Below are 24,809 nucleotides of genomic sequence, written 5' to 3'. Positions count from 1 at the left end.
CCCGTCTCTACTCGGGGTGGGGGGTGGGGGAGCAGCCCCGCTGTACGCGGTATTGGGCACGTGTTCATTCACATGCTCTCCGCCTCCTGCCAACTCCACACCTAATGTAACGTACCTGGGGGGGGCTGCCACCTGCAAAGCGAAGTCTTCTTCCTGTACTTCTTCCAGATCCGGAATAACAGGAATATCTGCAACGAGAGGAGGAGAAAGAACCGTGAATAGGGAGGGATCTCGCCCGCTTCTCCGTGTATTTACCACCTTCAACGTGCCAGTGGGGGGTAGGACGCATACTCAGACACAGTCTCTGGCCTCCGGGGTCCCCATCTAGGGCTGTGGTACTGAACTAGAGGTGTGCCTGAAACCAAAGGTGGGCTGCAACCGTTTCTGAATCCCAGGGATTACCCCAGCCACCTGCTGGATTAGAAGCTCCTGGGCGGGGCTCAGGATTCTGTACTTTTTCCTAAGATTTCTTTGGTGATCCTGCTGTATGCTCCAGGTTAGGAGCCCTTGGAGTGGCCCTCCCAATGAGAAATGTAAAGAAATGGGAAGAGAGTCCCCGACTGTACTTGGGGAAGTTTACATGGGAGGAGCTGGAGAATGAGCCACCTCATGACCGAGGTCCACCCGTGCATTAGCTCGTCGTAATCCCTGCAATCATCACGGCTGTCATGGCCCTGAGCCTGACTCTGAAGGACATTTCACACCTAATGAGATGAAGTGGTTCCCCAGCGGTGTCCCTGGGCTCAGTCTTGCCAGGTCTGATATAATAAAGAATGCCGATTCTAACGATGACACGTCTCTTGCCGGGTCAAGGAGATTTCCCTTCTTCAAACTGTACATGTGAGACAGACGTCCAGACACAGGAGGGGACATTAGTCCCTTGTTCATTAGTCCAACAGAGCCACGCGAGCAGAGAGGCCGAGAGAAGCAGAGAAGCAAGTGGCGACTTCCCCAAAACAGCCCCTCTTGTCACGGGGACAACCTAACGCCCTAAAGAAGTATTTCCTTTTCCAAATGAGCATCACTGACTGGTTGAGGGGTTTTCTTTGTTTCAACCGGTCAGAGTAGAAAAAGAGAGAGGGCAGAAAAAAAGGCCAAGTGGAGAGATACTATCCTAGAATTCCCAATCCAACCACAAACATCAGGAGGAAAAAGCCCAGTGAAGACTGAATAGTGAAGAAACTCTTTGTTTTTGCTTCCATGGACTAAATTCAATTTTATTTCATTAAAAAAAATTTTTTTTAATGTTAATTTATTGTTGAGAGAGACAGAGCATGAGTTGGGAAGGGGCAGAGAGAGAGGGCGACACAGAATCCGAAGCAGGCTCCAGGCTCCGAGCTGTCAGCGCAGAGCCCGACGCGGGGCTCGAACCCACGATCTGTGAGATCACGACCTGAGCTGAAGTCGGACGCTTACCGACCGAGCCACCCAGGCGCCCCAAATTTAATTTTTAAATACGTTTTTTTTTAATTTTTTTTTAACATTTATTCATTTTTGAGGGACAGAGAAAGGCAGAGTATGAGTGGGGAAGGGGCAGAGGGAGAGGGAGACACAGAATCTGAAGCAGGCTCCAGGCTCTGAGCTGTCAGCACAGAGCCCGACGCGGGGCTCGAACTCACAAACTGCGAGATCATGACCTGAGCCGAAGTCGGACACTCAACCGACCGAGCCACCCAGGCGCCCCCAATTTAATTTTTAAAAGACATGCAGAGTCATTCCAAGAACAGCTGGGAAGACCCTTCTGCCACTTTCAGACTATTCATTATTCAGACTTTGCAACTGCTCTGGTCCAGCTAAGCCTGAGTATATAAATGTCAACTCCGAGCCTGGTGTCTTTATTACGGCCTCCGACTGCAGAGCTACAGATGCCGTACCTGGAGAGAGAGGGAGGAGGTAGGCAAGGGAGAGACGGAGATACAGAAAATAAGACCAAGAGTTAAAGGCAGTGATTAAAAGAATCAAAAGGGCTTAAGAAAAGGAATGGCTGAGAGGGGAAATAAAGAACACTCACACACCACCCCCAAAATAACGACCCACGTTCGACAAGTCCTCTGTCCAGAAAGCAGCTGTGGAGGGCTTAGATTCTGTCTCTCCGTCCTGCTGAAGAATTAGACGTGGAGTCCTCTAAGATTCTACCTCTTATGCTAATAGGAATTTTGCCTTCTTGTTCACTCTCACTCTGCGTGATTAATGCCGTCCACGGTGAGAGCCGCTGACAGCACCGTCCCTGAGCCCGGGCCGAGCGGCGGGGCAGGGAGGAAGCTGGCTGTGCCATGCGCCATCAGCACTGTGACAGTGTTGGAGCGAGCCAGTTAGCTGCCCCCGGCTCGCCTCGGTGTGGAGTCCAGCCTGAGATGAATATTCAGAAGGTGGCAAGAGAAGGCCCCACGCTGGGCTTAGGGCTCAGGACGGGGTCTTCCCCGAGTCCCCTCTCCCTCCACAGCCTTAGCATTTAGGTCCTGTCAACTCCGCCCCGCTCCTCCCGGCTCTGAGGAACTGCACTTCTGCCCAATGTCCACTCCGACTCCTCACGGGCTTCCCTCCTCGTCCCCGCCCCCCTCCTCCAAATGCGCACAAAGGAGTGTGGGGCTGGCCCATCTGTGACAGATCAGAGGTCAGCCCGGGCCTTGGCAAAGGGGCCTCTCAGAGTGGCACTGGTGAGGCCGGCCACACAGTGGGATTTCTCTCTAATTGGAAGCCCGGTGCCCAACAGAACCCGGTGAACCGCCTGAGTGGGACAGAGCCAGCGATGACAGCCAGGCTGAGGCAAGCTGGACCATTCCGGTGCGGTGACAGCTTGAGCCATCGCAGCAGAGTTGGGCCGTCCAACTCCCGGCCCCCGTGGAACAGGTGGCCGAGGAGCCGGTTGGGGGCAAACTTCAAAGAACTTCACAGTTTTACAGTTCTTGATTTACTATCACAGACAAGCTTTCATGTATACGTAACTTGTTCGGCCTTGCTCCTTCCCGCCTCGTCTTCCCCTAGAAGATTTCAGAAAACGGACTTGCGAAATCCGCTTCTTCACAAAAGTATATACCGGGAATGCTCGGTTATGGCCACTTGGCCGCAAGTCTGGACCGGTGACCCAGTCCGGTTCAGGACCCCAAGCGTGACTCTCGAACGTTACTAATGTAACACTGTATGTCAACTGTGCTCAAATAGAAAACAAATTTCTAATAAAATGAAATAGAAAGCGCATGATTTTTAACAGAGACGGTAAGAAGAATACAGGGGGTCTGCTCTAGCGCTGCTGAAAAGCTACCGCTATTTTGAAAAAATGTAATGGTTCTATTGACTTTATTCTCCTGTTCTTTTGCGCTGCTAAAAGCAAGAAGAACATGAACAGAAACAGTGAGTGGGTTAAGTATATGGGCAGGACGTCCATCCCGTGGTTAAGACGCAGGCTCCGGAGGCAGGATGGGTGGCTTCCAATCCTGGCTTCCCCGCCTACCAGCTGTGTGACTATCCTCTCCGTGCCTCAGTGGTTTCATCTGTAGAAGGGGGAATTTCACCTCCCGCATACGGTTGTTACAAGCATTAAATGCCATCATCTTTACAAAGTACTCACCATACAAAATGCCAAACTCTGCTCCGTGCATAATAAAGATTCTAGAGCTATTCTTATTCGCTTAACAGATAAAGCGTTGAGCCTGCACAGAAACTATATGCTCTACCTTCAGCGTCTCATTTACTCTTGCCCATTTTGCAGGCAAGAACAGTGAGGCTCAGCAAGATTAAGCAGCTGGCGTGAGCTGAGATCATCAATAATGGACAGCGCCAGGGGCGCCTGGGTGGCACAGTCGGTTAAGCGTCCGACTTCAGCCAGGTCACGATCTCGCGGTCCGTGGGTTCGAGCCCCGCGTCAGGCTCTGGGCTGATGGCTCAGAGCCTGGAGCCTGTTTCCGATTCTGTGTCTCCCTCTCTCTCTGCCCCTCCCCCGTTCATGCTCTGTCTCTCTCTGTCCCAAAAATAAATAAACGTTGAAAAAAAAAAAAAATAATGGACAGCGCCAGGTTTCCAGCTCCGTCCGACTGCAACCCATGAGCTCATCCTCGCCCGCTCGTGCTCTCTTTGCAAATGAACAGCGCCTTCAAAGGCACTCGTAGAGCGGAGTCTGGACAGCTTTTACTCTAAAGATTCAACGACCTCTGTTCTGGTATTTCTCCTGATTCCCATCACCACAAATAAGCTAAGTCTCTCCCTCGCCATATGCCCCAACTCACCACTGCCTCAGCAAGGCCAAATGGAACAGAATGGAAAGAGCGCAGTGACACCGGAGCCCTGGGGACTCCTCCCTGCGGCCCGTGTCTTACTAAACTGGCCCCATGGAGGTGACTGAGCACCTCAAACAGTCTCAGAAAAGGGGACCAAGGCAGGTAGGGCCATGACCTCACACAGACCTACACCCGGACACAGGCCACCATCACGTGCTTCTCTTTCCCAGCTCCGACTCCTTCAACTGAACGGGTTCCCTTTGCTCTTTGCCCTTGCTCCCCACCTCTTCTGTTAGCCATCTCTCCTGCCTGTTCAACCTGCTTGTCTCCCTACGTGTCACCTGGTTAGCCGCATGTGGGGGAACCACATTTGCTTGTTTATTCGTTCATTCATCCAAGGAACACTGAGCATCTGAAAGGTGCAATGCCACGCGGTGCCAGTAACAACAGCAAATAAAAGACAGTCCTTGTCTTCGTGGAGCGCCGGAAAGTACCAGGGCCAAAACAACTAATTGTCTTATTTTTCGAATGTAAAATATCATATGTGGTAACAATTCAAATGCTCCAGAAAAGGTTAAAATGAAAAACTTCTTATTCTTATGTGAGCCCCAGTCTGTCTCCCTAGAGGTGCTATTAACAATTTCTTGTATTTACTGAAAAGAATGTGTACCTACCGCAGCACACATGTCCTTTAAAAAATGTTTGTGAACAGGATCACTTTACACATGCATGGTTCTGCAACTTGCTTTCTCTCCCCTTATCAATAAATGTACTGTAAATCTTATTCTTTTAAATGGCCACCTAGGATTCTATTGAATGGGTGCTCCATAATGCATTTAATCTGGTTCAGAGATCTCATTTAGAACTTTGGAAGGTGGGGTGGGGAGTTGGGGAAGGTCTCTAAATGAGGGACGACGCAGCTCAAAGCCGAAGGACAGACAGGATTACAGCAGGCAGGGACGGCAGGTGCAAAGGCGCTGTGAGGTGAGAAGCATCTCCCAGCACTGAAGAAACTGGAAAAAGGCCAATGTCGGCGGCCCAAGGGCCAGGGGAGAGTGATGGGGCGGGCGGCGGGGGAGGAGAGAGGGTGCCTGGTGGCAGGTGAGGAAGGACCTGCATTGACCAGCCAGGAAACATGGGCTGGGTGTCTGCTATACACAAGACCTTCTAGGGCACATGACAGGAAAACCAAGATTGATGAAGCATGGCAAAGTGGCAGAGGGAGGGACCACACCTTAAAAAAAAATAGTAATACAAGCAGAATCAGGAAAACGTAAAATCCCTTCCTTTGTGACTCACCTTGGAATCCAACAGGTAGCGGCCACTGTGTGGGCAGAGTACAGGAAATTTGCCCTGGGTCTGCCCCCTAGATGCCCCGCTAGCAGAGGGCAGAGAGCAGTTCCCAGTCACTTCTGCATTCCCAAGGACTAGCAGACCAAGGGACAACCGAACAGAACCGAATCAATAGATTCCCCTCCCATCTGAAAGTCACACACAGGGACGAGCCACGTTGATCTGTTTCGTTCCAATTATGCTATAAGTGCTACCGAGTCCATAGTTGTCTATACACAACACGGACACGATCCTTGGATACTTCCTGGATTTGATAACATCCTAGCAAAGGTTCTGCCTCACTTGACAGCTGCAAGGCCTGCCTGGGAAGGGCCTGTGTCTGCACAGGAAACAACGGATGAGTGGGCACAAAGTTACAGAGGAAGACTCACTCATATTTTGGCAGTATGGACCACAGGGCTCCCATCCCGAGGCTGGGTCACACTGCTCTTCACTAACCCGTGTTTCTTTCTGTTTGGACTTCTGGAGTGCTCCCCTGTATCGCTCCACCTTCTGGAAGCCCCCAGTAAAGGTCTGTCAGTGCGTAGCAACAATCGTAAGAAGTTACTTCAAAGAGACAGATTGCCAAATGGGCAACTCATTACGATCCAGAACACCTGTCTGCCAACAGATCTACCCAACAAACCAACTACCGGATGAAACCACAGAAATGAGGGGTACTTAAATAAATAATAGAAACATGTGGGAACACCAGCAGGATCGATTGCTACTGGTTTCAAAGACGTGAGAAGCTGCCATTTGCCCCGAAATACATTCGTTATGGGTAATATCATCACACGCACACACTAAAAAGCTAACTACCCAGTGAAGTCCCAGAGGGCTCCTTTTCAGCCCCTGTGGCCTGACAGTAAGAAGCCAGCCTGCCTCGTCCAATAAAGCTGGCTCCAGATCTCTGCGATGCATTGTGTGCGAGATGGCCCGCGTTCAAACCCCGGTGTCGTTGGCCTGTTTTGGTACAACTAGAACAGAAAGTGATTTTCGGAGACTGGACTCAGCACGCAGCATACACCCTGAGCATGACTCCGACTCTTTACCTGGGATATAAGGCTAAGTCCTGCAGGAAGAAGAGAACAAAGGGGGCCCCCTAATCCAGACCCTGGGTCCCACCCTGGAGCCCCTCTTCTCTGTGTCCCTTGAGGTTTTTGCCGATTTTCTTGTTTGGAGATTTCTGAATGGGATTTCCTGGTCGCATCCGCAGGCGTTTCTGGAGAGCTCCATTAAAGTCTCTTCTACACTCTAGCACCTTCTCATCTTGACATCTTAGTAAATGATATATAAGTGGTTGGCCTACCTTGCCAGGTTCCGCCGGGTGCCTTCTAATGACATCCGTCCCTCTCGCTCCATCCACTAACTGAGCTCCCTCTGGCAAAGGCCCTGCTTGGTTACATGCAATCTCTTCCCCGAGCTGCTCTCCCACTCGGCGCACTGGCCACCACAGAGCACCCAAAGGCTCTTCATGGCTCACGTCCACCGTCCATAGCCAACCTCAATATCTAATCCACACGAGGGGGATCTGGACATACTGCTTAAGGACACCACAGAGACAGTGGTCCACACAGCCCCTAATTCTGTGCCCAAAGTCAAAAGACCTCAGCAGAGCTCTTAAGTGAAACAATGTCCATGTTTTCGGGAGACGGCAACTTGAAGCCAGAGATCATTATAATTTTTCTCTGCAGCTGCAAAACTTTGTTTTACTGAATGCTGTTACCTTCTGCATCACGTATGGGGAATTTTAAACAGGCAAATGGAAGAAGGTCTGATTGAAGATGAAGTTAAGTGAAAGAAATTGGTCTCATTTAGCACATGACAGGATTCATCTGTGTTCCCAAGTCCACTGAGGTGGCATCATGGGCGTTCCATATTCATGAGCTGCTGCGACACTGTGTCCCCTCATTTACAAAGAGCCGTGTTCAGCAAATTCTGTCCCTGTGGACACTCTGTGCATTTCATGGTCTTGTCAGAGAGACATCAAACGCTCCAGTAACCAAATACCAGAAAATGGCTTTAATTAGTGGATCTCAATCGTATAAATAATTTTTTTCTAAGTGAAAAAATGGGGAATTTTTTAAAAGGGAGAAGAAAAGGGGAAAGCAGTAGGCAACAGGCTTCAAACACCAGAAGGAACAAGAGAAAGAGACGGTCTCAGAGGAGCTCCCGAGCGAGCCTGGGCCCTGCAACCGTCGGTCCCCCGCACTCCCCAACTCAGGGTTCGAGGGACAAAAACAGGTCTGCGGGTCCCCACAGGTCCGCCTGATGAAGACCTTTCCCCTGTGACTTCACCCGATCGAAGCTGGCCCGGCCTGGACTCGTTACTGGCAGGGGAGGAGAGAGGCAACGGACACGGCAGAAAAGAGTCGGGAGACTGGGACGTTCGCTAGAGACCCGCACCTAAAACGCCAAGAAATACACGGCAGGGCCAATGCCTACTCTGGCGCTGTGCACGAGCAGGTCCCCGGGGAAGCGTGTGACGGAGCCTGAAAGGCAAGAGGTCCTGAGGTGCTGAGGTCCTGAAATGCCTCCACGTTCCTGCCAAACTGCATCTCTCTTCATGTCGCCGGGCAAGGAGATCACAGACCTCACGAAGATCAAAATAGCCGATTGTTCCTCACGGCCCCCCAAGCTGTGGTGGCTCTCCTGGCGGACGACGGTTTGACGACGAAGGCTGGGACTGGCTTTAGTTTCTGAGACAAACCGGGCCCCAGCACGCCGTGGTGCTGGCCGGATCGCGGGCAGAGGGGGTGCTTCGCTAAGAGTGACAACGCGGCTCGTGGTACGTCGTGGTGCGTGAGGGCCGGACCTCTGGAGCTGTGTTCCGGTACCCACAGCGGGATGGTTGCACATTTCGCAAGGAGCCATGAACGCAACACCCCAGAATGAGATTGGCCGCATCCCCCCACCCAAGTCCACGGTGTGCTTACAAGATCGAGCCTTCCGAGCAATTCAAAGGTAGTGCTCGCGAGCACAAGAGTTCTCTATGGAGAAAGACACCATTCAGCCCAGGAGCCCGACATGGGGAGGACCCCGCTGCCACCTGCCGAGGTGGCCTCCAGGGAACATCACACCCACCGGTCACTGACAGTTGAAGGAAACGGAGGACGATGAACAGGAACGCTCCCTGCCACTCTGTTAGCTTTCGGAGGTCGCTGGTGCTTCCAGCTTTGATCTGTAGAGATGTGCTAAGGACAAGGAGGGGTAAAGGACTTTAAAAGCGACGAGGAAAAAGTGGCTGGAAGGAATGGAAACTGAGGAACTTTCCACTCTCTTCAGTAAGGCCCAAGATGAGTGATACAGTGTTAACGTGACACAGAGCGCCTTCTCAGAGCCGCCCGTGGAAGTAGGGACGTTAGAAACCAGGCATATCTGATTCTATTTCATCCTCTTCGTGTTACATTGAAAAAAACAAGACAAACTACACTGCTTTTATTCTAAATCCTTAGGTTTTGTGTTTTTCCTTATATATATTTATTAAAAAAATGCCACTTTGATCGGTGCCACCCGTGACACTCCCACATACGGAACGCTTCTGAGCGGTTCCCTCCGCGCGAGGCCACTGCTGGTGACAGCCAGCTGGTTTTGATCACAGCCATTCCGAATCGGATTTTCATAAGATAGATGAGGAGTCTTAGTGCTGCTCTCTCTCTTATCAGATGAGAAACAGAGGGGGAGGGGGAGAACGGGTCCTGAGGGAACAGCGCAACAATCAAGGGCTGCGTGGTTCTTTCTCTGTCCCTCCGCTGCTGCAATTTTCAAAGGCGTTTGCCTCGGGCACTTTTAAATGATGGTGTCTCAATTCTGTAATCATCTTTCAAGAGCTTTCTCTTAAAGGGTCTTTTAGGTAAACCTAGTCCGTCAACCACACTTATGGACTCAGGAATCACATTCCCAGTGTGTGTCCTCCTGTGTGTGTATATATAGACGAATAGACACACACACACCAACATCTGTGAACTTTGAGAAAACTGGCAGAACATAAAGCTACAGATTAAGATCTACCATTTGGCCATATCAGGTTCATCTCTTACTGGGGTAAGAGAGTCAGGCCCCCGTTACCTTTCCCCTAGATTTCTACTATACCTAATCCTTCTTTTTATTTAAAAAAAAAAATTTTTTTTTAACGTTTATTTATTTTTGAGACAGAGAGCATGAACAGGGGAGGGTCAGAGAAAGAGGGAGACACAGAATCTGAAACAGGCTCCAGGCTCTGAGCTGTCAGCACAGAGCCTGACTTGGGGCTCGAACCCACAGACCGCAAGATCATGACCTGAGCCGAAGTCGGACACCCAACCGACTGAGCCACCCAGGCGCCCCTACCTAATCCTTCTTTAGAAACACATTTCCATGTGTGATATGTCAGAAAGAAAAGACTTCTCCAGCTGAGGGCTAAGAGGGGAGCTAAGTCCAACCTCCGAACATAAGCATGCTGTCCCTTCCCATCTCCCCTAAGCGACACCTGGCTGTCAGGTCTGCACCCTGGCCATCTCTCTGGGAGAACAGTCTACAGCTATCCCAGGGCACAACTTGCTGTGTTTGGGTCACAAAGACGATCTGGAACAACTCCACGACTCTACCTGTCTTTGTACACGCAGGGAACATGATGCCTATGTATACAGTCCCATCTTTTGAGACAGACCTCCCAGAAAACTGAGCCTCTATTTCTTTCTAGTCAAATAAAAATCTGAGCTGTCTACAAGCTCCCTCCGGCAGTAGTTCTCAGCAACACGGCCTGTCTGCTGCATTCGGGCCCTTTGATTCCTTATTTGTCCGCTCCCCTCACAATTGTGTGAAGTCCCCATGCCCCTCCCCGAAAGCTGGAACACTGCTTGCCGACACTTCTCCCACGGTCTCACAAAACTAAATGCGATTAGTTTTGTCCTATCCGGATCCTGTCTCCTGTATTCAACCGGGACAGAATCCAAGGAGCTACAGAATAAATACCTTGATCTCTATAATGATTTCAGGGAGATTTAGCTCTCTTTTACTTTTGTCAGTGGTTAACGTTGGATGATTTATTATTAATCACATTCCCCTAAACTGACTATAGCATGACAGAGTGCTGACGGAGCTTTCTCTCCGTGTGTGTTCCTGGAGGAAGGTTAATACAATGCGCCTCATTTAAAGCACGTGCGCACGCATGGCACCAGGCTTTCGTTTCCATTCTCCTATTCTGCCTCTTCAGATGGGCACATGGAAGCAGGCTGTGCACAGGAACAGAGGAAATGGAACCCAGAAAAGTCACTGTCAGCCACGGTCAGGTAAAGACATCCGTGACTGTAAGTCTGGAAAGTCTGGTGAGACCTAGAGATTTTAGGGCACCACGCGTGGCATAAAGCACCTGGTCCCAGCTCTGCCAACAGAGCAAGAGGTCCGGTCAAGACACTGGAGCCAGGCTCTGCTTTGCAGCTGGATGGGGGGTAAGGTAGGACGTAACCGAGCTGACAAAGCAGAACTAAGATCTGCTGAAAGCTCACCTCGGTTCTCACAGACGACCCTGCCTTTTGGGGATGCCAGAAGAATATAGCCAAACCAGTCTCTCCCATGTTTGTGGAGTCAATTTGTAGACGCCTACTCTATGGTAGTGCATACTTTGCTTAGGGTAGGGTCATGGGACCTTGAATCACCTCCTGCAAATAAATAAGTAAGTAAGTAAGTAAGTAAGTAAGTAAGTAAGTAAGTAAGTAAAAGCAACTTCTCTGGCTGCATTGAAGAAATTTCTGGCAAGTTCCATGTGACCCCCTCTGGTGTCTCACTCACTCTGGGGACCAGCACTGGCCATACCCACGTTGGAGAATAGAGAAGTTAACCCTGTGGCCTCTAGAGTCTGTATCTACTAATGCTCCTTTTTCTTTTGCTGCCAAGAACGTGACTTTAACTGCCTATCAAGGAAGAACTGAATCCCCAGATTTCTGGTCCAGAGTTGTACTGCAGGGTGTGCCCGATTAGAAATCAGGAAACATGGGTCCCAGATCTGCCCCCAATTTGCTGAACTTACGCAATTACTTATCAACTCTGGTCCTAGGTTTCCTTATCAACGAAGGACTATTCTATCTCTAAGACAATCTTATTCTGGGGTGTCCATTACGATGTATCTCATGGGGGCACCTGGGTGGCTCAGTTGGTGACGCATCCAACTTCGGCTCAGGTCATGATTTCACTGTTCGTGAGTTTGAGCCCCATGTCGGGTTCTGTGCTGACAACTTAGAGTCTGGAGCCTGCTTCAGATTCTGTGTCTCCCTTTCTCTCTGTCCCTCCCCCACTCATGCTCTGTCTCTCTCTGTCTCTCAAAAATAAATAAATGTTAAAAAAAAAAAAGAAACAAAATAAGTAAATGTTAGAAAATGAAAAAAGGAATATATCTCATGATATATATACATATATGTATATGTATATGTATATGTATATGTATATATATATGTATATGTACATATAAGTATATATATTGCCCAACCAACTCTTTCTGTCACATTTGGTTACAGAGGAGTCTTTTCAAATGTTCCAGCCATAGTTGTGGCCTACTGGTAGAGCACAGCAAATCTTTTGTTTAGAATCATTGTAATAAAATTCATTTTCCATAATGCAGTTAACCTGCACAGATTCCACCTGCAGCCCCATTATGCCCTCAGCCCACACCATGATTCAGCACCCTTGGCTGGGGCTCCCCCATGTCCCATGCAGTCTTTCAAGTGTCCGTGTCTCTGAGGTATCAGTCTGTCTCCTCTGCTATACCTCAAAGGGGCAGGTTGGTGTGAAAACTACAAACATGGCCCTTCAGCCCCAGGAGGAGCCCTGTGGGGCCTTGGTTCTTACAAACGCCCCAAACACCCGATACACCTGCTGCCACCCGCCGAAGCCCGGGGAAACCTCCAAAGCAGGTTCTCCTCTCTGGAAGACTCAGCACGGGCACAAGAAATCATCATCTAAAAGCGATTTCCATGGATTTGATAAAAAATGAAGCATAACAAGAGAGGAACAGTCAAACCTAAAGATTCTGTTTCATGTCACGGAGCTGTATGAGCCTGGTCTCTTCGGCTTATGCCTGTCAGCCGGGCCACTCCTGTAGGCGAAACCTGAGCGTGGGAAAGTCGGCAGAGCCGAGGACACAGGCCGGCAGGCTCGTCTGAGAACCGGGGTGGGAAGGGATCTGCAACAGGGGGCTAGAAAAATGAGTGGAGACTAGCTTCCTCAATAAGCAGGGTTGAGACACCAACCCGATGCTTCAACAAGGACGAGGACGGCTGTGACAGCAGAGTGCTCGGGAGTCCCGAAGACCACGTCTGCAATCCAGCTCCACTGCCTACGAGCTAGCGGGGCTGTGCCGGAGCAGCTCATACTGGCCTGTAAGAGCCAACGGCTAAATTATCAGGAATACTTCCTGCAAGCTGTTACATGTAAACATCATTAAGGACTAAGCTATACACCCTCATAACCAGATAAATTATATTAAAAACAAAGGCAATCAATAGTCAAAACTCAGCACTTCCTAAATTTTACATTTCACTTTATCCATGCTCCTGTGATAATTTCTCTCTTCTCCACCTGTAGGGTAGAACTAGGGTCTACTGGTGTGCTCCTGCCCATGCCTTCCCAGCTCTGTGGTCAGTGATGTCCTTCTGGGAGCCCGAGACCAGTCACGGTGGGGATATTGACACCACAGAAATCGGCAAACACTAACCCCGTGAGGACTTTGCTCCCCTGGACAGCCAGTGGTCAAACAGTAACCAGCACATCGCTGTGAAACAGCCATGTGACTTCTGTGAGCGGCTTCACGTGCCAAGGCTTCCATTTCCTCCTCTGTACAGGGGTGATAATCAGTGTCTCCTCCGAGAGCCGCCGTGAGGGCCACTGCAGGTAAAAGCACAGGGCCTGGCTTGCAGTGAGCACAAACACGAATTACCAATACCGTTTCCCACGAGAATGACTTTTCTCTTGGAGTGCCGGGGGTGCTCCATCGGTTGAGCATCCCATTCTCGATTTTGGTTCAGGTCATGAGCCTGAGGTTGTGGGATCGAGCCCTGCACTGGGCTCTGTGTTGAGCATGGAGCCTGCTTAAGGCTCTCTCTCTCTCTCTCTCTCTCTAAAAAATAAAAAAAAATTTAAAGAGGAGGCTCTTGGGTGGCTCAGTTGGTAAAGCGTCCAACTCTTAATCTGGTTCAGGTCATGATCTCGTCGTTCGTGAGGTTGAGCCCCGCACTGGGCTCTGTGAGGAGCCTGCTTGGGATTCTCCCCCTCTCCCTCTCTTTCTGCCTCTCCCCCACTTGCTTGTGTGCACTCTCTCTGTCTCTCTCAAAATAAATAAACTTAAGAAAAAAAAAAAAAAAAAAAAGAACGGCTCCTTTTCCAAATTTGTTACCTCATATACAGAGACCAAAGCGGAGACACAACAGACATGACAGCCAACCCTTGCACCAGTGAGTACCCACCCCCCCCACCCCGCCGCTCCCCCCCCACAGGCCCCACCCCTGTGATGCAAATGTTCAGCTAAAGGAGTCCCTGCTTGGGTGTGTGTCAGGGAAGGGTGGGCAGGCGTGAGTTCAGGAAAACCTTAGCGCCCACTTCTACTGACTCTGAATTTAGAAAAAACAAATAGATTTTAAGGAACGTTATTTAATCAAAAAATTAGTGCTGACTGTAATAGTTTAAAAAGATTAGGGAGGCAAAGGAAGTAGGTTTGGGAACCAACTAAGAAGTCCCGTATGCTGAATGCTGCCCTAATGGAACGTTCTTACTAAGCAAGAGAAAGGAATTGAGATGTCAGGGTTCTAATTTATCTGTACTTAATTCTTTCCACTTTCTCTTTCTCCACATTGAAGCTGTGCAGGCTCGTAGCGGCTCTGCTGTTTGCAGAAGGGACACAGAGTAGGGGGGGAAGATTAAGCAAGGAGTGAGAAGCAGCCCAAAAGAGAGATGGGAAGCCCAGGGTAGGCGATGAATGGGGAGAGGGGAAGACAGGGGTGAGGGCGCACCAGCCCTCTACAGATGGCATTTTTCTAATTCCACTGACAGTCCAGCATCTCACATCTCATCCAGCCTCATTGCTTGGCTGTGTTCAGCCACTTTTACCTATTTTCCCTGTTGACATGGCCAGAAAATTGAGCAATTACCCTTAAACTCAGAGCTCTCAGATCATCCAGATTGCTACACTTACAGAATTAAGTCCCCAATTGCCCCTGGCTAGAAGTGGCTCAACCCGGCTGGTCCTTTAGGAATTAAACACTTTTTGGTCGGCCATAAGGATTTATTATTCCCGAGGTTTGGAGGTATTCGATTCTGTCAAAACGGAATCCGAGTTGCAAAGAGCACAGCCCTCTCCAGTGGGGATGAGATGGTGGGAAGAGGCAGTGAGAATTCTGCCTATGGTCCTGGATCACGCCAAGTTGCAGTGGTTAAATGTGAGAAAGAGCTAATCCTTTCCTTTAAAGCTCCTGTTTTTAGAGACTTTCTACTTGTGAAAGACATCTTTGGGGGCTCACAGGTTCCTTCCTAACTTGACCTTAACTCTGAGACAAACTATTTGAAATTCGAGTCTGTATCTAATTATACTTTCAGAAGTTGTTTCACCCTGAATATTATCCATCTTTTCTCAGGACAAGAAAATGCTCTTCCCCATTTCTGTGCTTCTCAAAGTTTGTCTTCAAAGCTTCACACTCTACCCAGAGTTCACTTTCTGAGAGCTGTGTTTTGGAGCTGGAAACCCTTCTGGAGTTGGGAGAGGTGACAAGACTTTGCACCTGCAGTCTCCTCTACCAGGGTCCCCCCAGCCCCCTGCTCACACCCTCCTTCCTGGAAACTTCACTCTTCCTTCTGGTTGAAGTGTAAAAACCACTGCTTCAGGGTGGCCTTCCCTCATCACCCAATCCAAGTCAGGTTTTTGCACTATTCTCTCTCATGGCACTCTGAGCTCTGCCTTTAGTGGGCTCAATCATCACTTGTCCTTACTTATCTAGTTGTGTGACCATTTGCGTAGTTCCCGTTTCCCTGACCAAGCTATAAACAGTAAGAGGCCAAGGACCGCACGTTTTCTTCAACACCATAGCCCCAGAGCCCAGCACTGAGTACCGCAGAGTAGGTACTCAACAAATGGTGGTTGAATGAATGACTCACCCCAGGTCACTTGTAGAGCCTGGGTTTGATCCTATTCCAGATCTGATGTTCTTTCTTCTAACACCACACAACCTTCCATGACAGAAGTCCGAACGCCTTAGTGTAAACCAGAAACTTGATTCCAAGGATCGGGATGGATAATCGTGCCACTAAAGGATGGCCATCTAAATAAGAAAGATAAGTGTGGCCATCCTACAATTTGGAGACCCTGGGGTCATTTGGGGGCTCTGGCTGTCCATCATTCTCAGCTATTCTCATACTCATGACTCCCAACTTCCCTGAAACATTGTGTCAACTCTTGTGAGTGATTCCACTTGGAATCAGCAAATTAGATGAATGGCAATCTCCGAACTTCATTAAAGGCAGTTTATATGGGACACCGAAAATCTGTAGCTGAGAACGGACCAGAATCAGGGCTTTGCTCTGCAGAACCAGCTCGTCTTGCCAGGCCTCACCAGGAAGGCCCTTTGCATTCTTCTCCTCCTTCAAATCCTGCCTGGCCTTCAGGACCTACTGCTCATTCTTCCTTCCTCCTGAAGCATCCTCAGCCCACAGGGATTTCTTTGTCGCCTGAACTGTAGCCCTAATGGAAATCATGAACACAGCAACCACCACTGGCTGCCTCTGCCATCCAGTATACTGCTGCTGTCTTAGTTCCATAACACTTCTCATCTCTTCTGTTTCGTCTTCCCAACAAAGTTCTGTGTTCCCGTTGAGCACAGCCCTACAAAGTCTGATGACACGTTCGCAGATCACTTGCCAAAGGCCTAATCCAACTTGCAGGTGCATTTTGTTCTGTTAATGAAGTGATTTCGAAAATTCTTTGTCATTTTCTGGAATATGAATTTGAACTTTCAGGCTATGCCATCTCCTCTCTAGGTTTACCACAGGCCCCCCCATCCTTTACTGTCTCACATGTGTGCTGTTTCATGTGCGTATAGTATCTGTCTGGCCCCTCAGGGTATGCAAGCTTGTGGTCCACCATGGCCTTGCAAACAGTCCCGTGCAGGACATTCTAGCTAACCAGCAGACTCTAAACCACCTCCAAACGTCACTCACTCCCGTTTCTCATTCTAAAAACAAATCTTATCCGAAAAGCCCCTTTCTTCTTCTATTTTCCTGCTCTCTTCCTTGGAAGTCTGACACATCGATGGAAGAAGCATTTCTCTTCTCTCCCTGGGCATCTTCCCCAGGGAAGAAGGAGAACACGTACCCAGAGCTTGGGAGGCTGAATGCTGAGACACAGATCTCAGAAACATGGCTCCTGGAAATTTCCTAGACAAGACAGGGAGGGAACGGAGGGGGCATTTCTCACTACATCAGAATCTCTCGGAGGGCAAGGGCTGCCTTACTCGCCACTATCCCTGGCATCAGGGCAGTCCTGGCCACAGGAGGCATTGTACGAACACCTGCTGCCTTTCTTCAATAAAATCTAACCTCTAAGACTGGTAGTGGAACGAGACCGCCTGCTTGGATCCTAGACCTTGGATCCTCGTATCTACTCCCTAAGATTCAGTCTCCTTTGGGATTGCTGGCCAATTGTCACCCCTACCAAGTACAAGGAAACTAGCAGCCTCTTCCCAGGTGACGAAACTCCTCACACCAATGACCTTGAAGAACCTGGGTGTGATTTTATTATGGGCACCAGTAGGTTCCCTCATAAGGCACCCAAAGATCTGCTTAATGGCATTGCTGAATGAGCATCCATGGATGGTTCAGGGCAATCATTCATGGAGTGTCCCCACCCACTGGCTATTCTAAGTTCAAAGGAGAAGCCTTCACTAGCCAACCAAGTAATTCTCTGAGCAAAGATAATTCTAAAAACTAGTTATAGGTAACATATGATTCCTACTGCATAATGGATTCTAAACATTCACAGACAGTCAAATAGACGAAGTCGAGTGTGAAGTGTAACATATGAACTGATTTTCCATTAAAGGACTCAGGCATAACTGCACAGAAAACAGATTTATGCCGGGGAAGAGGCATCCCTCCTAGAAGGTAAAATCAAGTACACTGTGACAAGGAAGGGGGTTTTACGTGTTAAACCTCCAGAGCCAAAATAAAGGCCAAATCACTAATTTCACACTTCAAGTTTATGAAAGGGAAAAAGAAATACTAGGAGTATTCTCTGAAAATAGATTTCTTTCTTCTCTCCTTCCTTAATGGAATTGTATTAAGTATCCTATCGGTCACGCTAGGCCCTCTACATTACAAACGTGGGAGCTGACATGAATACAACCCACCTGTGGAAGGAGACACCAACATAGCTGAGGGTCACACCATCTGTGACAGCCCAGAGGCCAGGAGCAAGGACTCTGGGGTCAAGATCTGTATTCAAATCCTGGTGCTGGGCTGTGTAGTGTTGGTGGTATAGAGGTGAGCACAGCCGCCTTCCAAGTGTCATCACTTACTAGTTGTGTGACCTCGGACAAGGATGTTTCTCTTTGCCTTAGTCAGCTCCTCTTTAATATGGAGATCGCAAGCAATCCAAAATGTCCAATGCCAGGTGAACAGATAACCAAAATGTGGTATGTCCATACACAGGAATAGTACTCATCAATAAACGTAACAGGCTAACGATATATACAACAACCTGGATAAACTCAAAATTGTTGCAATGAGCGAAAGAAGCCAGACACAACAGCATATGTACTTATGATTCAACTTACATAAAACTCCAGAAAATGCAAACCGCCCTAGAGCGACAAAAAACGAATCAGTAGTCGCCTGGAGACAGGGGCAGAGGAAGGATGGACTGGAAAGGGGCATGAGAAATTCTGGAGGGGCAACAGAAATGTTCCATATTTGATTACGGAAACGGTTTCATGGGGCGTATACATCTGTCACAACTCAACTGGTGCGTTTTAAGTGGATTCAGTTTCTTGTATGTACATTAGACCTCAATGAAGGTGATTTTTAAAAACTTTCTCATAGATTTGTCTTGAGAATTAAAGGAGTTTGGTGATGAGTGGTGATGGCAGTGATACTGGTGGATAAGCGCTATGAGAGCGAGCGTTCTTTTGTGAGTCAGAAGACCAGAGTCCCTCTTAGAACCCTATTTTGTATGATGATCTCTAAGCTTCGGTGCTGTCACATGTGAAATGACAGGCTGGGACAAGATGGCCTGCAGAGGTGCTCAAAGCTGAAATCCTTTACTTCCAATGTGACGACGTCACAACGGCAGCCAGCACAACCTTCTAATAACACACGTTTATGATGTGTATTAACTTCAGCATTCAGAGGTAATGAGTGCTGTAATGTTTACCAGTTATTCCTTGAAATGTAGCATTTTCACACATCGCAAAAAATGGAGAAAGAAGGATTTCAGAAGTCCTTTGAAGGGAGTTAGAAAGAGGTTTAAGGTTTAGGGTAGGAGGAGGCCAGGAAAAGATACCAGTTGAGTAAACCTTCTGTAGACCATGAGTTTAATGAGCACCTCAGAGTTAGCAGCATCGTAATGTCCACGCTCACTGCTGCTTAACCACCTAACAGCCTTGTCAATGTCCAGGAGGACCCCTGCCCCCCTGAGTTCTTTGGCCCATCGTCCTGGATGATCACCCTGCCATCCTGTGCAATCAACGTCCGGAGAGACAATCTGTGAGGACAGGCAGATCAAAAGTGTGGCCAGCAGCCACCAAATACGGAGCCACCACATCTGGCACTGACACGAGACAACCCAGGTACACGTGTTGGGAAAGAGACTTGTGGAACAGAAACGCAGGATCCCTCATTTAACAGGGGCTCATTTAACTGGGAATCATTAGTGGGTGGACGAGTTTGCCAGCGACAAGGAGTTTAGTGAGTAGAGCTAAGGAAGAAGATCTGGTGAAAAAGAAATGACCCTGTCGATAAGAGATAATAGAAAAAGAAGAGTCAAATACTTAAGAACGATGAAGCCGTGCTCAGGAGCTCTCTCTAAATCTCAGAGCGGAAGCTGAATTCCTGACCTCCCATGACTACCTTTTTACCTTAAAACCCCTTTGGCAGGAAATAAGGCAGAAGTACCTTTTCATACTTCCTGTCCGTTCCTGTCCTCAATCCTGACTTTTGAGGCATTACAGCAGGCCTGACACACTTCGGTGTGCAAAATATTCGTCCAGGGAGTGTATTTACATTAATACAGATCTCTGGGCCCCAACTCCAGCTTCTGATTGCTGGTGGCCTGGGAATCTATATTTCGACCATTATCCCAGTATAGTTCACACATCTCACATGTCCCCAATCCTGTGAGGCAGCCGAAACACAGGTAATCTAAGCTTTCTAGATTTAATGCTCCATTTCACTTTGTGGTCACATGCAAAGGTTAGTTACTGAAAGCTTTGGGGCTCCACCTGCAGCCATGACAGAGTAGTAACCAGCACTGGGCATACCTTCCTGCAGGGGACAATTAGGAACCTGGAAATAACACAGATACAACTGTGTGCAGACTGCAGACAGTAGGAAGTGCAGGACAGTGATCCCTGAGAGAAGGGAAATGAGTGAGACCTTACCATCCACCCTGGCTTCCTGCCTGGGTGTATACCTCCTGGACTCTGGCCCAGGGAGGGGGAACGCCAAGTGGATCATGGAGATCTCGTGGAGTTGAGGAGACAGAGGTCAAAATTTAGGTAGGCGAAGGTGGCTGGAACCGGAGAAGCAGAGGATGAGAGAGAGGACCTATGTAGCAGAAGGGCCGCAGAAATCTAAACTGATCGCACTCTAAGCTGGGTGTGTATAGGGTCAAGTTCCGCATGGATGGACAACGAATTACTACCAAGAAAGAACAATCCCCGAAGCTTACAGAGAACTGGAAGATGCTCAGCTCCACCCAGGCAGAGTGGAGAGTCCTGTGAACCACCAGGCAGGGATGCCTGGGGATCTTAATGTTTAAAGTTAGCTCTATGGGAAAAAAGAGGGAGAGAGAGAGAGGGGGAAGGGGGGAGAGGGAGGGAATATTCTGGTTCTTTTTCTTCTCCATGTAAACCTTAGAATTAGTTTGTCAAGGGGCGCCTGGGTGGCGCAGTCGGTTAAGCGTCCGACTTCAGCCAGGTCACGATCTCGCGGTCCGTGAGTTCGAGCCCCGCGTCAGGCTCTGGGCTGATGGCTCGGAGCCTGGGGCCTGTTTCCGATTCTGTGTCTCCCTCTCTCTCTGCCCCTCCCCCGTTCATGCTCTGTCTCTCTCTGTCTCAAAAATAAATAAACGTTGAAAAAAAAAAATTAAAAAAAAAAAAAAAAAGAATTAGTTTGTCAATAACCAGAAACTTGCTGGGAGTCTGATTAGGATTATATTGCGTCTACAGTTGTTAAGAACTGACATTTTGCTAATACCGTCTCTAATAAACTTTTTAAAGTATGAAAACAATAAAGTTAGCTCTAGACTTGCCCTAATAAAGCTTAAAAACAAAATGACCAAGTTGACTAACAAATTCGTTAACTGTCTCCTAAAACAGATATAATTGCCTACTAAAACAGAAACAAGGTCCAGACACTCAACATAGCAGCATTCACAATGACCAGCATCCAATAAAAAACTACCAATCACGCGAAGAAGCAGAAAAATATGTCTTGTAACCAGAAGAAAAATCAGTCAGTAGAAAGAAACACAGGAAACACAGAGATGATAGAATTAGCAGAAAAGGACTTTAAAACAGCTACTATAAAGGCTACCGTCAAGGATGAAGCAAAACATAATCAAATTATGGAAGACACAAAACTGAATGGAGCTTCTGGAGGTGAAAAATACAATTAGCTGAAAGAACAAATTCACCGAATGGCCTTAATGGCAGATTAGACACCATAGAAGAAAAGAGTAGCTACGTAGCAGTGGAAACTATCCTCACTGGACCACAGAGTTTAAAACGAACTGGAAAGAAGACTTACTTAATGTCTCTGTATGTTAGTTTCCTCATCTGTAAAATGGGGAGAATAGCACCATCTCACGGGGTCGTTGTGATGACTAAACGCTTTAACACATATCAACTGGTAGAATAGCGCCCGGCAGAATAAACACCCAATAAACATTAGCTATTATAACTTAAGTTTGCCCAGCATGCTGTGGGAGCACAGGGGAGAAACTTCTGAGTCAGAGAGGCAGTGGCGTGGGGACGGGGGGACACGTGAGAGCAGGTGATGCTTCCGCAGAGTTGTGAAGGACAAGTAGGGCTGGAGGATAACCCCGGAGGCGAGGTGCTCCAGGCAGAGGAAGCAGCACTCCCCCGAGGCACGGAGACGTGACAGGATGCGGCCACTGCAGCCCGGTAAGGCTGCGGCAAACAGTGCCTTCGCTGCCACCCAGGAAATGCTCTGCGGGCCGTGGAGCCTCTCTGGAAGCTTTTTTGATTTCCTCCAAAGGTATCTTACCTCCTCCGTCATCTGATCCATCCAAGCTCTGCTGTCTGAGGCGGTGACTGCCCCCAAAAAGAAGGAAAGGAAAGAAGAAAATCAACTTCAGACACAGAAAGAAACCGCCCAAGTTGTCACTGTGGGTATCCTTTCTCCCAGATGAAACTGTCTCTGGACCCACTTTCCTCCATCAGCTTGGTCAGACCTAATTAGGCAACCGGGTCTGCCATATACGGTGGCACAAGCTGTGCGGGGGACCGCTCCACAGACTATGACACGGATGTTCCTCTCACCCCCGGGGGGACTGGCGTCGTGGCTCTGCCTTTACACTCTATCTTTGCCTAGAAGCCTTCTTTCTCTCTCTTTGATGGAAGTCTTAGGAGAAGGCTGGGTTTAGAAAGCCGGTGCTGCTGCTTCCCATCTGTGCCAATAAGCAGAACCCATGGGTCAGCACTCTGATACCTGGACGTCCAATTCTAAAAACCACAGAGTGGGAGAGGGACGGGGACATCAGTGCCAGGGTCCAGACCTCCGGCTGAGGAAGCAGCATTAACTGAACTCTTGATTCAACGTGCATAACTAAAGGGGGCAGACTGCGGTCAGATGTGTTCCATTTTCTAATGTTAAGTCCAACAAAGGCGGAACGGATGACGCCCGCGAAGCCTGCACGGCTAGCAAAGGTCCCCAAAGGATGCCATAAGAATATGCTGGGAACATACTCTTCTATTTCTTCAGAAGCCCTCCTTCCTGACCTGAAAAACAGAAAAAACAGGGTTTGTGAGAACCCACTAGACTCATGTCTTGGTGGGGTATGGAGGAGAGGGGGTTTCAAAAGTGAGGGCAAATTAGCATATTCCAAGTGCTTTATTTATCTGTATTTCTCTTTCTAGACCAAGGCCCATAACCCGCATGAGAGAATTATAGACGCTGTCATGTTTCTCTGTTTTACTTTATTTTATTTTATTTGTATTTATTTTTGAAAAAGAGAGCGCGCGAGCAAGCACGGGGGAGGGGCAGAGAGAGAGGGAAAGAGAGAGAATCCTAAGCAGGCTCCGCACTGTCAGCGCAGAGTCCGACATGGGGTTCAAACCCACAAACCACAAGACTGACTGAGCCAAAATCAAGAGGCAGACGCTCAACTGAGCCACACAGGCGCCCCTGTGATGCCTAGGCTTATTTCAGTATAACTCCAACTGAAATCGTTGAGTTTAAGGGCAGACTAGGAAGTTCAAAACGCAAAAGGATAGAGATGATACGGTGCCCTCCTTTCAACAATTAACAGACCAACTTATAGAACACTTTCTTAGGATTGAGGCCTTGAGTCTTAGTTGGAGCTTTAGTTGTTAGCATGTGTAGCTTCCCAGGAGCAAAAATGGATGAACCAGCTATACAGATCGAGCTGCAGGCTCTGGGCCTTTCTGTAGCCTCCACCTGACGAATCAGAAGATCCTGTGAGTTATGTTGGGCAAGTAGTGCCCTTAAGACATTCCATGAGAACAGGAAGCCTAACTATACAGACATTTATCTAAGGCTGTGGTTCTCAAACTTCACCGTGCATAAGAACCATCTCAAGGGACGCCTGGGTGGTTCAGTCAGTTAAGCATCTGACTCTTGATTTTGGCTCAGGTCATGATTTCACAGTTCATGGGATTGAGCCCTGCGTCGGACTCTGTGCTGACAGTTCGGAGCCTGCTTGGGATTCTCTCTCTCTCTCTGCCCCTCCCTTGCGTGCACACTCTCTCTCCAAAGAAATAAACTTTTTTTTTTTTTTTTTTTTTTAAAAGAACTATCTGGGAAGCTTATTAGACATGCAGATCACTGGACCTGGCAGAGAGAACTTTCTGGATCAGTTGCTCTGGGAAAAGGGGAGCTCGAGGATATGCATTTAAAATTTTTTTTTTCAATGTTTATTTATTTTTGGGACAGAGAGAGACAGAGCATGAACAGGGGAAGGGCAGAGAGAGAGGGAGACACAGAATCGGAAACAGGCTCCAGGCTCTGAGCCATCAGCCCAGAGCCCGACGCGGGGCTCGAACTCACGGACCGCGAGATCGTGACCTGGCTGAAGTCGGACGCTTAACCGACTGCGCCACCCAGGCGCCCCGAGGATATGCATTTTAAACAAATCCCCAGATAATCCTAATGTAAGTTGATCACTACTGACACTGTGAGAAACACTGATCTAAAGTCTTCTAAATGAGACTGACAAAATGTTGACAATTATTAAAGCTGGGTATTGGGTACATGTTGATTACTTTTCTGTATGTCCGAAAATTTCCACAGTAACAAAGGTTGTGTGTGTGTGTGTGTGTGTGTGTGTGTGTGTGTGGTGTGTTTTAATGAATTCTTGCAAGTCAGAAATCAACCACCATGATGAACATGGGCACAGGGTGGTGGCAACGTCATAATGGCCAAGAGCCAGGATGCATGAGAAGGCCTTCAACAGTGCTGGGCCCACTAGCCTTGCCAGTGGAGCTACATGGGAACCAACCCACAATTCCCTTAAAATCCAAACAACCCTCACCCCCATCCTGAGTGTAATTAGAAATTAAGCCCAACTTTAAATAGGTTAGTTTCCATGAAATTCGGACCACATCAACTGCACTGTTAAGGAAGGAAGAGGGGGACGGGGGGAGAGTTTTGGCTGCTGCTGCTGGGAAGAAGAGAATGGGTAAGAACTGGATGGAACAACTCTAAGGGGATCTCTCTCAGGCTGTAGTTTTTGACTCTTAAAGAGAAAGTAAAGAGACTAAGCAAGCAGGGAGGGCCAGGAGGGCACGGGGGACAGAAAAGGTGGAAGGGAGGTACCACAGGTAAACT

General features: G+C 48.5%; 1 protein-coding gene across 5 annotated transcripts in view; it reads right to left on the bottom strand.

Moving 5' to 3' along the window:
- Nucleotides 1-24,809, bottom strand: part of IFT43 (intraflagellar transport 43) — an 82,845-nt gene that overhangs the window by 1,316 nt on the left and 56,720 nt on the right. For all 5 annotated transcript variants that reach the window (XM_045451605.1, XM_045451607.1, XM_045451604.1 and 2 more), the window contains exons 4-6: nucleotides 22,709-22,741; nucleotides 22,008-22,054; nucleotides 116-188 (exon numbers count right to left, since the gene is read on the bottom strand). In XM_045451605.1, coding sequence (XP_045307561.1) covers nucleotides 116-188; nucleotides 22,008-22,054; nucleotides 22,709-22,741 — 153 coding nt within the window. The remainder of the gene's footprint in view (nucleotides 1-115; nucleotides 189-22,007; nucleotides 22,055-22,708; nucleotides 22,742-24,809) is intronic.

Source organism: Leopardus geoffroyi, chromosome B3, assembly GCF_018350155.1.
Source record: "Leopardus geoffroyi isolate Oge1 chromosome B3, O.geoffroyi_Oge1_pat1.0, whole genome shotgun sequence".
NCBI classification, from domain to species: Eukaryota; Metazoa; Chordata; class Mammalia; order Carnivora; family Felidae; genus Leopardus; species Leopardus geoffroyi.
This window is presented reverse-complemented; position numbering and strand designations above follow the sequence as displayed.